The sequence below is a fragment of the Antechinus flavipes genome, chromosome 3, assembly GCF_016432865.1.
Source record: "Antechinus flavipes isolate AdamAnt ecotype Samford, QLD, Australia chromosome 3, AdamAnt_v2, whole genome shotgun sequence".
NCBI classification, from domain to species: Eukaryota; Metazoa; Chordata; class Mammalia; order Dasyuromorphia; family Dasyuridae; genus Antechinus; species Antechinus flavipes.
Window position 1 is genome coordinate 4195944 of NC_067400.1, and position 15343 is coordinate 4211286.

The 15343-nt window shown below is 42.9% G+C and overlaps 1 protein-coding gene across 4 annotated transcripts in view; it reads left to right on the forward strand.

Annotated features, from left to right (window-relative positions):
* Positions 1-15343, forward strand: part of FGF12 (fibroblast growth factor 12) — a 524631-nt gene that overhangs the window by 296209 nt on the left and 213079 nt on the right. The window contains exon 1 of one of the 4 annotated variants that reach the window (XM_051991633.1): positions 11526-15245. The exons of the other annotated variants lie outside the window; for them this stretch is intronic. Coding sequence (XP_051847593.1) covers positions 15047-15245 — 199 coding nt within the window. The 5' untranslated portion in view covers positions 11526-15046. Of the gene's footprint in view, positions 1-11525; positions 15246-15343 lie in introns of those variants that run through there. 4 annotated transcript variants of the gene reach the window in all.

Consider the following 15343-nt stretch of genomic DNA (forward strand, 5'->3'; position numbering starts at 1 on the left):
TCAATAAGATACAACTTACACATGGTGTTTATTCAAAGTAACTAGTAGTATATATGGTGTAATTGTTTCTGCAGTCAATAAATGTTTATTACCTCTTGTTATCTGCAAAAGTCAGGACTCATTCCTGAGAAGATATCTAAGGAAATGACTAATATAGAAATGCTTCCTTCAAGAAATCTTTAGCTTCTTACTGCTTCAAAACTTGAAGCTCATGTGAGCTATCTTAGTGAGAGATCTTGGACTTGTTGGCAGTCCAACATTTTCTGAAAGTATCTGGCACCTTCAGAACAAAAGCTATTGACCCAAACCCAAGCAGCACTTTTAATCAGAGAGTTAAATGACTTCATTAGGACTCTCACCAGAATATTTTGGTTGTCCATGTGAGCAAAACTGCCTAAATAGAAAAATGGGTTGAAATAGAGAAGTAGAAAATGAGATCTTTGGCAAAATCTCTTCTTTTCTGGCAGGTCTGCTCTTTTGGCATAAAGATTTCATTCTAATGGGGAAAGAAGCATGAAAGGGTAAATGGATAACTTTTAACCCTGGGTAAACCAAGAATATATGTCTGTTGCTTCCCCCATGCCCATCTTTGGAGTGTATTTTGTTCCAAAATATCCAAACCTGTCAGCTATTGATAGATACAAATGCATCAATCATCATAAGTACAGTAATACAATCAAATACTAGAGTCTACCCAATATTTATTAGTAGTAAGAGACTTAAAGTCTGTGAAAACACTGTAATACCACAGTTCTGAATGTATATGTCTTCTCCTCTTGAAGTTTATGTGAAGCTGAGATTACACAGCTGTGTTCTCAGCTATCTAGAGACTCACACTGGTAAATCTCTTTAGTTCATGAATTTGAACTGTCAGGCAATAATCTAATTGGGAATCTGGCATTATTATAGTGAGCCTTGGAATGGGGGTCACCAAGTTGCTTATAAGAATTAGACTGTCCTGGGTCAGAAATCAAGCTGGTTGAAGTTTTGCATATACTAAATATGGACTGGGCCCATGAGGAACTCCTACTCTTTCATTCTGGGTATGATTTAAAGACTTAGTCTAACAAATAAGTAAACAAAGATATATACACATGTACAGCTCTGCATGTTAATGGACATGTTATTGTTTAGTATTGTAAAGATGGGACTGAGGTAACCACCATATTATGTGTGAGCAGATCAGAAGATCAGGCAGATATGGGCAAGTCCAGTTCTTCTTATGATGCTCATTTGCAACAGGTTGACCATCTTTGGCCCAACACTGAATCTGGCCTGCTGCCTCCTTTTAGATGTCTTGGAAGCTCAGAATGTTTTTTTAAAAATGCAAAATATAGTCTGGGATTGGCCAAACCCTGACCTTCAGTAAAGGATAGTCATTAGATGGCACTCACACAATGGAAATCTTAGCATGGGAAAGCTTAATATCTTTGCGAACATGGCAAAAGAAAAATGCTAAGAGATAGGTTTTAGAGACCAGATGGGCTGGAGGCAGATTAGTTTGTGAAGAGATGTTGAATAGATCTTGTTAGAAAAGTGGTTCTATTCAATACAACAAATATTTATTATCTGCTAACTATGAGGAAGGCATCATACCAAATATTACAGCAAGACAGTCAAAAACCGAAACCAAGTCTTTCTGCCAAGGTGTTTATTTTTTAATTGTGAATAATATGATATTTACATGGAGTTTTGATCATAGTAGTGACTTACCATATCTGTAATTAGGAAGTATTGTCAACTGTCTAGAGGATGGCTAAAAGAAAAGAGATTGAAATAAGAGCGAAAAATTAGGAGGCTGTTGCATGGCCTTCTATGTGTCGATGGCCACAATGGCGACTGTTGAAATGAAGAGATGCAGATTGGCCATGAAAGACTGTTTACAATTGGGATTAGCAAGATTATGGGGAGGGGGAAAATAAAAAGGTGGATAGGTCAAAGATAACTCTGAGTAACTAGAAGGAAAGTGATATCTTCAGTACAAACAGAACTTTAGAGAAAGGTAAACTATGTTGATGTATAAATATGGACCATATTTACCAAAATTACCAAAACAAAAACTGGATTATTAAGAACTGAATCCTATGGAATCACAAGTGACTTATCAAGAGGCTGAAAACTCACTGGGATAAACCAATGGTTTTATTCTTTGCAACAAAGAACAATTTGATTATTCAGTGTCAATGTTTTCCTCATATTCTGTAATGATAGATACTGATGAAATCAAATTAGACAAGGTACATGAACTATTTTGGAAATCTTAAAGTACTATGAAAATGTCATCAATGATGACAATTGGTCAGAAGAATGATGCTAATGGTGTTGATAACGATGATCATCCATGACTCTAGATATCGTATATATACATATACATGCAAATTTTTAAAGAAGTCTATTTTGTTCAAATATGACCATGATCTTGCTGAGTTGAATTCCATTTTAGTGATCGTATAATGTCAATTCCAGCTCTCACTTCTTATATCTATCTTCTTTACTTTCCTAGAAACATTCAGGTAACATTCATAATATGAATTATCATGTGCCAGCATAAGCACTGCTATCTTTCTGTAATAGCATATTTTCCTCCAAGATTTTTCAGAATTACTGGAATCAGGATCCAGGATTACGGTAGATTGATTTAGATTTGTTGCAGACTGGAAGATTGTTCTTTGAGCAAGGCAAAATTAAGCAAGGGTGTGGGATATCGTAGCCTTAAAGTGAGTCAATCATTTTTTGAAAGCCGTTAAAATAAGTTCCTCATTTTAAAAGAGTTTGTCTCTTTTCCACCTCTGTTCCCCCCAAATTTTTCACAAAATATGTTTGGAAATTGATTTTCCTTTCTCTTTTTTATAGTTCCCCCCAAAGTTGCAACATTTCTTAACTATTAGTTGTACTCATAAGTTTCAGTACTATAAATGCTTTCCTCTTGGGTCAAATGGCTGCACTAGAATTTTTTCAGAATAGAATTGAAAAGTCCCCCCATCTGCAGGGTCAAAGTACTCTGCATATAAGAATTAAGTGTGAGTTCCATGTGATGTCCACATTTCACATGAAAGCTTAAAACTGGACTCATTAGAACCACCTATCACCTAATTACTTCCTTATTTCTGGAACAAATGGGTTTGAGATGAAATTCTATAGTTTTATTAAAGCTGTTTGTTCTAGCTTTTAAAGTAGTGTTGTTTCATAAATTTAAATTCAACTCATTTAGAGATTCTTAGGTGAAAGTCATTGTAAAGGAGTAGTAACCTTTGCCATGCTGCAGGTACATTTGTATATTTATTTTCATGAAATTATTTTATATGCATCACTTCAATGATTTACATGTTGCCATTACCATCAACTTCCCCGAATACAGGTGGGAGTTTGGAATATGTCATCATACCTGATGATATAAAGGATACTTACAAAAGGCTGAGATGTTTATTGATGTTCATCATATATTCTTCATTTGATATAGGTTTTCTGAAGCAGACATTTAGATTAAGGCCCTTTCTGAGAAAATCCAAAGTTAAATTAGGAATAACAATAAGAAAACCTAGCCTAAGGGGAATTGAAAATAATTGTCCAAGATGATAATAATGGGACACAAAGAATAAACTTGTCAAGCTACTTCAAGTTCACTCCAGTCACCCATAGAGGTTCGTGTTTCTGGCTTGGAGAGAAAGGTTACACATTTCTTTTTACCACTCTTCTTATTACTACCTTCTTCTTATGTCATTCTCCTACTTTCCCTCAATGTGTGTGGTGGTCCAGAAGGAATACAGACCTCTGAGCAGGACCCTGGGAAATTCAGACTGAGCAGAGGACACAAGGGTGTGTGATCTGTGCCACTATTACTTTCTCCAATGGAAAAAACAAAAGGTATCATTAAATGACCTGGGGACTGATCTATAGAAAATTTTTTCCCACATGCGCAAAAGAAAAAAAAAATATCCTTGACAACAAACACAATAGAAAAGTTTCGGTTTCAGTGGGTCAGAGAATCTGGATTCAAATCTCATCTCTGTCAGATAGAACCTGATTGAACCTGATTGACTTTGGTCCAGACATCTGTCTAGAAAACAGTTCTGGAGAAATAAATGAGAAGATCTCTAAGAACTTTACCAGCTCTAACATCCTACGGTTCTAAATAGCTTTAAATTTGTAATTAGAAGCTCTGTTTGGTTCAATTATGTGAATTGGACATGTGAGCCTATAGGTCTCTAAGACTCAGTTTATTTTTTAAAAAAGAGGAAGCTTGCATTTCTCTCTCTTTTGATCTGTTTTGCACATTTCTTTCTTTTTGTACAACTTGGATAATTTTTGTGAAAGCTAAAGTTCATCAAAGGCAAGAATCAGTTTCAATTATCTTTGTGTATTATAGGTGTAGTGAAGCAGGGAGCTTTGCTTTCAGAGAGATTGGGTATCGAACAGAGAGAAAGTTGGCTTCAGGGCCTTGAAGAGTTGGGTTCAAGTCATGCCCTTGATCTAGCTTGTCTGTGTGACCTTATACTAGTCACTTAACCTTTACAAGTTCAGGAAACTTTCTAAGACCAGAAGTTACAGAGCTGATTTATACTGGGCAAAGTGGTGGCATACTGAAAATATGGAAAAATAGAGATGGTATACTGAATGCCTCTATTAGAGAAATATCCTTTCTATTCTGTGTCTGTTTAAATGATCCTTCATATGGGCATTTATTTTGTATCTACAAAGTTCTAGACATTGTCAAAACTAAAATAAAAATGAAAGCTCTGGTCTTCAAGGAACTTAGAGATAATATAATGAATAGATGTAACAAATATATTATGTCTGTCTGATCTATCTCTTTAGATAGAGCTGTTATAACTGTTATTTGATGTCAGAGAAATCTTGTTGAAGAAAGTTTTCTACCACAGTTGAACAGTACAGGCTCCATCACTTAGTTACAGAAAGCTGGGAGAATGAGAGGTGTAGTGACTTGTCCAGAATCACACAAATCAGTCAGATGAGGCTTGAAATCAAGTGCTTCTTGACAAAAAGGCCATCTCTCTCTCCATTATACCGTAGTGCCTCTCTGAAAGGAAAGCTCCCTAAAATACTGCCAAACACCATGCAAGGTAATTTTTAAAAGAAGTCATGGAGGAAGTTCCAAACTGGGGGAAGGCTAAGAAGAGGGGGAGAGAGATGAGAGAAACTTCTTATTTATAGAAGGGGGGGATTTGTTCTATGATGATTACTGTCTGTTCTTCCAGTTTTGTTACTAGCTCCATCTCTTGTGTCTCTTGGTTTTAACTTTCTCCAGAAGAATGTCAAGCAGCCTTTTATCTCTATACCTGGGGAAGATGAATATTTCTTTATTATTTCTCCTCTAGAATCTCCTTTCCAAAAAAAAAAAAATAGAACAAGATGAGCTACTATATTCATTCATCTATATCCTTTTCCTTTGTATTTTTGCACCCTAATTTGAATGTGATGCTAATAGTTACTATTATCTTTTATATAACAAATTTAAGTTTTCAAAGCTCTCTATAAAAACATATAATCTCATATAATTTTCATCCAAACTCTAAGGCAGTGAAATTTATTATTTTATAAATGAGAAAATTCCCGATGAGAGACTTACTTAGACTCACAGAGGTTGTATCTGAGGCAAAATTCAAGTCTTTTTCATTTCAAGACCAGCTTTGTCCCTACAATGGCACCTTCTGTGGAATGTTCTACTGGATTAAGACCTTGACACAGTTTACCCATTATATTTTTCCTAAAGAGAGATGAACTATTAATTTTACCTGTTCCAATATAGACCTATACGTGCATGTGTGCTACAAGTAGGCAACAAGCAGCTATAATAATTAAAAATTTCTTTACATTTCTTAGGGTTAATCCTTCAAGTTAGTACAATTGTCACTATCCTAACTAGTAAATGATAAGTCAAATAAATGCCACTCACATTTGTTCCAGAAGTTTTATATTTTGTAGTAAGAATCTACCTACTTTGAATCAATATATATATATTTTCTTTTCCATATCATAATCTTATTTTTGGGTCATACTTTAATTATCATATTCTGTATTATACTTAAAGATTGAATCCTAATTTTTTTTAAATGACAATTTACCTTTTAGTTTAACAATAGTATTTGGAAATTGAGAGACACTTTAATTTTGGTTTTGCCATTGACTCTATGACTTGAAGGAAGCCAATTGACTTCTCAATGTTTGGTGCTCCATTATACAAATGAGGGTAATAACTGTGCCTCATCAATGATATCAAAAGGTTGAAAATTAGGCAGCATAATCATAATCATTTAAGTTATGATCTAGCCTTTGTCTTGAGTAATTCAAACTGCTTTTTATCTATCATAGATTCTTCCATGTCCTCATATCAATCTTGAACAAAAGGAGGTGGTTTATGTTTATATAAGTTCCCATTTTTCTGAACAAGATGACTTGAAAATCCAGTTCAATTCAATAGAGAAGCATGTGCAATATCTCAAGCATTGTGCTATATGGAGGGGAAACAAACACAAATATGATACTTTTTCCCTTGATAAGTTTATCATTTATTAAGGGATACCATGGAACATATGTACACTGATTAGTATAAAGCATCATAAGCAATAATGGGTAGGGATAAGCAAAGGACTTCGCCAAAGTATTCTAGGAAATAATAATTTCTGTTTAATTGATCAAATGTTTTGAACAACTCCCCCAATTCCCAATAAATAAATAAGAATAGCATATTGCTTTGCTGGGTTTGACTAACTTACTGAGAAGTTAACTAACTTCATGTTTCACTTATGAATACAATGGTAGGTTATCTCTACTGATGATATTTAAAATAGAGGCAGTGAAATTTATTAATAAAACTTGTACCTGATATTTATACAGTATTTTAAAGTTGACAAAAATGCCTTATACATATTCTCTCATTTGATTCTCCAAACAGTCCATGAGAGGTAAGTCTTATAGTTAAATTCTCTTCTTTTTTCAAATGAGAAAATTGAGGTTGGGAGACTTTAGGTGACTTTGCTCATTAACTGAGTATCTGAGGTGAGATTTGAACTCAAGTTGGTTTGAGTCCAAATTCAAGACCACACTAACAGTGAAAAAGCACAAAAGATGAATGTCACAATTGGTTCCAGTTCCAGACACTATGTCTGTTTCTAGATGTCACAAAGATAAAATCCTAGAATGAGTTTTTACTTGTGGTGTATGTGAGGTCAACAAAATTGCTTTTTCACTTGGGTTGTGGGCAAGGTGAAGATTATAGAAGGTAAACAGCTAATACTCAGTAGGAATGAGGCAATAACAACAAATAACAGAGAAGCCAAAATCACTCTATTCCTATTTGGGGTTTATTTTGACTATCCATGGGAATGATCTAGATGGGAAGAGAGCTTAGTGTGCTGTCCTATGTAAATTTGTCACTTAATCTGATAAATTACTTCATCATGTACGTATCATGTATATACTTACGAGTACAGAATACTTGGAAAATTTGTATTTTGGCAGAAAATGCCAGTTAAGTGGAATCAGAAGGGACTTTGAAAATCATATAGGTTTAGCCTCTCCCATTATTTTTTTAGGACAGAAAATTAGTTTTTCTTATTTAAAAAATATTTAATGCCTGATTTGAACCCAGGCTATCACTCTCTGCATCTCTACATTATTGGCATTCAGAGAAAAGGAATAACTTGATGATTGATTCAATAACAGGTAATTGTTGGAGGGATCATGAATGTTCCTTGCAAAACTTGGTGGAACATTATCATTCACTATTGGTAAGAATTTGAAGTACTATAAAATGGACGTGGCATTAGACTTATTTTCTTTGTTCCTCTGTTTAGGAAACTGTCAGAAAAAAACTATTTTTTGCACAGTATAAGGGGTCAGGGTAGCTAGATGGCATAGTGAATAGAGCATCAAACATAGTCAAGAAGACTCATATTCCTTAGTTTAAATCTGATCTCAGATATTAGCATGCATGATTCTGGCCAAGTCCCTTTACCCTGTTTGACTCAGTTTCCTCGTCTGTAAAATGAGCTTGAAGAGTAAATGGCAAACCACTCCAGTATTTTTGTCAAGAAATATCCTCTTGGCAATGAGACTGTGAAGACTTGGATATAATGAAACAACTCACCAACAATATAAAGGATCGTTTTTGAATAATTAGAATTGTCCCAATGGGCTTCTTTCTGAACTAATAAACCACCTAGCCCTGGAGAACTTCAGGACATTGCTTGATCCTTTTGGGGGATATTGTAAAAAGTATTCTGCCTTTCAGAAGGAAAGAAGAAATAAGGAAACACATTCATTTGGCCCCTACTTTGTATCTGACACCATGCTAAGTGCTTTGCAAGTTTTATCTCATTTGATACTCCTGACTCTAGGATGGAGGTGCCATCATGATTTCTATTTTACAGGTGAGGAAATTGAGACTGTATTTAAATGATCTGCCCAGGTCATAGTGCTAGGGAATGTTCAAGATCTGATTTGAACTAAAGTTTCCCTGATTCCATGCCTACTCCTAGCCACTGTCCCTTAGCTATCTAGAGCTAGTTGATCTCTGATGAACTCATGAACATCTAGACTACAAGGAGTGAAGAGTATATGTTCCTGACTCATCTTCCTCACTTCAGACTGAAGCTAGGATAAATAATCCAGAGGGATAATTAACAATAGAAAATCACTCTGAAAAATCTATAGCTCCCGCAATTCTTAAATGAAAAAGCAAATCTGATAGCATACAAGAAACTATTCATCTTTTGAATAGGGTTTTTGAGTTGGAGAAAATATTACTTTTCAGTTAGTAGAAGTGAGGGATTCTGGTTACCTGTAGAAGAAGCATTTATGTATATGTATGCATCTATATGTATCTATCTATCTATCTATCTATCTATCTATCTATCTATCTGTTTTACATCCCCAACTGGCTCTGGGCTTGTCAAAATGCAGAAGAGAGTTTCAATATCTGTTCAAATAGCAGTTTTTTCTTTAATCTAATTCCCCCCCCCATCTTAAACCTTGAGATACACTCCATTGGTTAATAGTAATTCAAAGTCAACATAAAATTGAAAAAAAAAACTTGGCTATGAAAAATGCAAAAGCAAATGCTGCATGAAATTAATTTGATTCCATAAGACAGAGGTAACCCAATTACAGGGCTAGAGAAAAATTGATCCGACTTAAAGAATAATGGTCAAGAGGAAAGGAGTCTCAACACTTCTCAGTATCCAGAGATTAGTACCTAGATTTCTGGGAGAAAGTGAATCGTTTTGTCTCCATTTGGCCCAGTAACACTACATTGAAGGGTGGATAGTTGATGGTAGGTTTGATCATACTGTGTTCTTTAGTTTCTTCCTTCCAGATATCCTTTGTTACTGTTTACATTTCAGTTTTCCCATCAAAGCTGCCTAGGCTTTCTGCTCAGTTGGCCAGCTGTGAATTGGAAGAGAAGGTTTTGCTTTGTCAAAGACAGAGGGTCCTCAGCTAACGAGTCTGTTCTTGTGTTACTCAAAACTCAGGGATGAATTCTATTAGCCAAGTAAAATAACTTTCTTTGCTGAATTTGGACAAGTCTTTAATTGATAACAGCCATATGGTGCCACCAGTTGGTTTATAACCCCCACTCATATGCACTGAGATGCATTGTGTTTCATTTTTGGCAAAATATATTTTAACAAAAACTATTGTCAGAACACTGTGGACCATTCCATTTATTCCCATTCAACCAAATCAAGCTGGTGCAAGAATGTGGTCAATAAAATCTGGGGTTTTCTCCTCCTTGTTTACCCTGGAATGCACTGAATCTCCCATCACAGATGCCAGTTCTTTATGTGATCCCCTTCTAAACAGCTGTCAAACAAATTCAGTAATTCTCTTACCCCAACTGCCAGCCTAAGATTCATCTGGTTCATGTTGACTTGACAGTTCCTAACCCAAGCTGCCTCACATGCGGATCTCTCTCTGCTTTCCTTCTAGGCAGATCCATCCTTTTCCCCAGGCACACTCTTGCATCGGCATAGTTTCTGGTGGACTCCACTACAATGACAATTTTCTGAGGGTAGGGGTTTTATTTGCTGGTGTTTAAATATTGTTTCATTCCCCACCTAGAATTTCTTATCTCTTGTTTGATCATTTCAAGTCATGCGTGACTCTTTGTGATCCCAGTTGATGTTTTCTTGACAAAGAGCCTGGAGTCATTTGCCACTTTCTTCTCCTGTTCATTTTACTTATGAGGAAACCGAGGCAAAGAGGGTTAAGCAACTTGCCCAGTGTCTAGCTCATTGCATTATGTGCTATAGGTGCTTAATCGATATTTACTGCATGATTATAGTTGAATTCAGTTTTATATTCCAATTATCTTTTCAATGTTTTCAAAGATACTATTGTGTGTGTGTGTGTGTGTGTGTGTGTGCGTGTGTGTGTGCATGCATATATGTATGTATGTATTCCTAACATCTCAGATTCGGTTGCATTTCTTCAAGTAGATAAATGGGTACAGTAGAAGAAAGATTAGGTTTGGAGGTAAATAAACATGAGTTCAAATCCTGACTCATTAGCTATGTGATCCTGAGCAAGTCAATTAATCTCTCGAAACCTCAGTTCCCTCTTCTGTAAATTTAGGGTAAAGACCTTGATTGTCTTCAATCACCTTTGCAGATCTAAATCTATAATTCCATATTTTCCCTCCCCCAACCTGTAGCCCCAGGATATTATTGTCTTCATGTACATCTAGCCTCCCCTAGAAGACCTCTAGCAGGGAGGCGCTCAGCACTTCCTAAGCCATCCCATTTTACTTTTTTACAGTTCTCAATTTTAGGAAGCTGTGCTGTATTATAATGAGCTGAAATTTTCCTCTCTCGCTCTCTTCCAATCTTAATTCTAGTTCTCTCCATTGGGTCTAAGCAAAAACCACGTAATCCATCCTTCCACATCAGCCTCTAAATGCCTGAAGACAGATCATCTACCTCCTTCCTTCCTCCCCCCAGGTCTCCTCAAGGCAAAGCATTCCCATTTCATTTCACTGATCCTCCTATGACAAGCTCAGATCTGCTCAGCCTTCTGAGTGTGTCTTTGAGCTTGTTCAAGGCCTTCCTATGTAACGCCCAGGACTGAACGCACCACTTGCCTTTGTGTTTTGTCTTCCGAGCACTCCTCCAGACAGTTTGGCAACTGAGTTTGGACTCCCTCTTGCTGACCACCCTCAGCATCATTCCACTGATGTCCAACTCTAGTTATAAAGATGGCTTTTTTCTCCCCTTCAGCCCTGGGTTTCAAGTCTGGACTGAATTCTTTACAATTTCTACCCATTCCTCCCAGCTCCACCTCCTGAGGTCAACAGCAGAAGGTAGAACCTATTTCTTTTTCATAATCTCTTCATCCTTGACCCAGCATTTTGGTATTCTCTCCTTTCTCCAGGCTAAACGCCTAGATTTGTTTGAACTTGTCTAAACCATTTTATCACTCTTCCCTGAGCATCCCGTCTCCTCCACCTCCTCCCCAAATTGTGGTACCCAGAATGACACAAAGTGCTTCAGATGTAATTTAAACAGAGAAGAACAAAGAGAACATCCTCTCATGTTGAACAGTGCCCTTTAAATTGGTTAATTTTCTTGTCGTTTATTTTCCTGCAAGTGTCAAGTTTTGTCACAAATGACCTTGGGGGTCACTAATCCTTTAAACCCTGCCCAGATACCCTGAATCTTTGCTTTATATAAAGCTAGAAAACACTTTGGAGGTGATCCAATCCAATCTACGTCTTTTACAGTGAAAGAATGGGGCCCTGAATTAATAAAGGGTCTTGCCGGGATCACACATCTGGTCCCTAGTTTAGGAGGGATTTGAACAGCAGCCTTCCTGGCTCCTTGTCATTGTCCTTCCCACTACACCATGCTTACCTCTGGTAACCTGTAGGTTCAAGGAGAGATCAGGGATCTGAATTACATTTAGGGAGGCTCTAACTCATTGACTTCACTTACCTGTTTGGAGATTAGCCCAGTAGGGAGCCAACCCAGCAGGTGGTCTGAAAGCAACTCCCCTGGTCATCCCTTAATGTCCAATTCCTTCCCAAATAGGGAAAGTGTTACCCGAGCTGAATTTGCCCCGTTCCTGACTGTTTCTCTCTCTCTCTCCTTTGCTACTGCTCTTGTAGCCCCACCTTCTAATCTGGTCAATGTTTTGCGCACAGTAGGTGTCTGATTCTGCGGTTGGGCAGACTGCTCTCCCTCTCTCCTGAGCCCAGCCTCCCGTCCCTTCTGGGGCCGCCCAGGGCCCCTTTGCTCCTCGCCAGGTCTTGGGCAGGGGATGTTTTCTCCCCAGTTGGGTAAAGGAGGGGACAGCACACTCGAACTGCAGTTCCCTAGCTCTGCCTCTGAGAATTTCTCATCCAAACCTCAATCACGTAGGATTGCGTAGAGAGAAGAGGAGAGACAGAAGACACAGAAAGAGAAGGGAGGGAGGCGACAAGGAGGGAAACACAGGCAGCCGCTGGGGCTGGGGGAGGGGGGAGGAAGCCCAGTGCCATCAGTCGGCGCCCAGGAAGAAAATGGGCACAGCAGCCCACGCTCGCTCCGTGGCCAGCCGCTCCTGACAGCTGGATTTGAACGCCCTCCCCCTGTCCCCCTTTTCTTTCTCTCGAGCTGCAAGGAAGAAGTTCGGAAGGCTTTCCCTTTCTCTCCCCCCCCTCCCCCCGCCCCAGTCCTTTGCCCCCATTTGCCAGCCTTCTCCGCCTGGAGTTTCCTCTTCCAGACCAAAGCGAGCCCCAACCCAAGGGAACGCCAGCCTGGAACCCCCGTCCGCCGGAGCCGGAGCCGGAGCCCGATCTGCAGCGGGCAGCCCGCGGTGTGTGGGGCGGACGGGCCAGCCTTCCTGGGTTCTGCCTCAGTGCTCGTCCTCAGCCCCCCGTGAGCTGGGCTCAACCGTGAACTTGACCCCCATGGGTCCCCCGGAGCTTCCTCTCTGTCAGACGCGGGAATGCCCCTGGCGCTGAGCCGCACCGGCACCCAGCTGCTGCGGGGCGGGCTCGGGACGCCGGCGGGCGGCGGGGCCGGCTAGCACCGGGGCAGCCTGCGCCTTTCGGGGAGCCCTCTCTCAGCCGTGTCCGGGGGCTCGGCTCCCCTCCGGCCTGGGGCGCAGGGCCCGGAGGGCGGGCCGACGATGTGGCCCGGGGCGCTCGGGGAACTGCGGCGCCCAGGCCAGCAGCCGCCGAAGGGCAGGATGATGTGTGGCCGCAGCCTGCCGGTGCCCGGCGCGTCCTCTCCAGCCGCCCCCTCCTGCTCCTGCTGCTTCGGCCGCGTGCCGCCTTCCGCCCAGGGCCGGGATGGGGGCCGCAGAACTGTCTGAGCGTCCGCGGCCGCCTGCGTCTCGGATCTAATTGACCGCTGTCCCTTCGGGCCGACAGGACTCCGGGTGCAAGCCGGGGCCGCCGCTCTGAGCCCGGGGCCAGGGGCTAGGCGCGGCGGCTGGGGAACGGAGCTGGGCCCTCGGGGCGATGCCTTGAACCCTCGGACGCTCCAGAGCCGGGGCCCTCCTTCTTCCGGACCGGCCCATGGCAGGGAAGCCCCGCTAAAGTGGCCCTGGGAGGGGCTGGGCCGCGCTCAGCACCCCAAGGACTCCCCCTCCAATCCGAGGCAGAGCTTCTCCGCGGGGGCTGGGGATCAGGGGTCCCCCCCGCCGAGCCCTTCCAGACGCTCGGTTGCCGAAGGTACTCCCACCGTGCGGGTCTATTCCAGAAGGAGCAAGGGATTTCCCTCCTGCAGACTGGGCTCTCAATCCCCTCCTCCCCGCCCCGTGCCCTCGCCGTGGGGGCGGGCGGGCGGTTCCCGGGGGCGCTAGGCTCCCGGGGATCTCCCTCCCCAAGGTCCCTCCCCTGCTTTTCTCCTTCCCTCCCTCCCTCCTTCTCTCCCTCCCTCCCTTTCTCCCTCCTTCCCTTGTCTGCACCGCTCGTGGTGAATCGAGGTTCCCACAGCTTCTGGCGCTCCTGGAGCTAGCCCCACAGCTGGTAACAGCTGCCCCAGCGACACCAAAACTGGGGGAGCGCCACCTGCTCCTAGAGGCCAGTCCATCTGCCCCGCTTCGGGGTCCCCCCTCCCTTCCTAGGTAGCCTTTGGCTTCCAGACCCACGGCCGCCGGGGCCGTTTGGAACAAACCCCACACGGCCCTGCTCCCCCCCGTGCACACAAGCACCCGAGGCCCGGGGAGTGGTGGGCGATGTCGGCAGCGCCGGCTGACCTGGGGGGCATGGCTCCTTCGGGCTGGCAGAGCCCGCCCGCGGGGACTTAAGTGGTTGCCGGGTTCCTTCCCATCCCCGAATTTGGCGGCTTCTTTTCGACAGGCCCTTAGCTTTGAGTCACTTTTTAGCCTTTTATTTTGATCGTTGCTGTTGCAGGGGGCACGGCCGCCCGCCCCGCGCCCACCGCTTTGTACACACTTTTTTCTATCGAGCTCTCACTCCCCCCGCCTCTGCTCGGGGCTCTGGGTGCAGCCAGAACCCCCAGGGCAGGGCTTTGGGGACCCGGGCCCGGAGCCGCCTTCTCATTTGGGACAGCACTTCAGTGAGCGGACCCTCCAGAGCCGGCCGGACTCCAGGCAAGCCCGGCCAAGCCCCTTGCCCAGCCTCCCTTCGAAAGCGGAGCCCTACGGGTTCCGGGGCCGGCGTGGGGGGCGCTTTGGGGAATAACCGGAGCTCCGGGTGACCCCGGCTCGCAGAAAGAATCGCCGTTCTTTCACTTTCTGCAGCAGCGCTCCTGGAAGTTTACATTCGGATTTACATTCGTTTTGTCTCCACCAACAAACCTTCGTGGTCCCCCTAATTGCCCACGGATCCAGACTGACTTAGTCGGCTGCCGGGAGCCCCGTTTTGTCTCCGGCGGCCGACACAGAGCTTCCAAATCACTGCCTCCCCTTTGCTCAATCGAGGCACCTTCGGGGTCCTGACTGCCCTGCCTCGGATTAGAAGGAGAGGGGTAGAAAGACCTAAACGAGATTGCATTAGAAGGGAAGGCGGCCGGAATCTCCTTCCTCTCCCGCCCCGGTAGCCCCCGGGGGCTGGAGGAAGGGCCCCGACGGCTGAGCCGCGATGGCCGCGGCCATCGCCAGCTCGCTGATCCGCCAGAAGCGCCAGGCTAGGGAATCTAACAGCGATCGGGTGTCGGCCTCCAAGCGCCGCTCGAGCCCCAGCAAGGATGGGCGATCCCTGTGCGAGAGGCATGTCCTCGGGGTGTTCAGCAAGGTGCGTTTCTGCAGTGGCCGGAAGAGGCCCGTGAGAAGGAGACCAGGTCAGTGGCAGCCAGCGAGACCCGCGGCGGGCGTCCCTCCCTCTCCCGACCCCGGGCAACCTCCTCTTTCTTGCCCCTTGGGCTCCCATCGAGCCCCT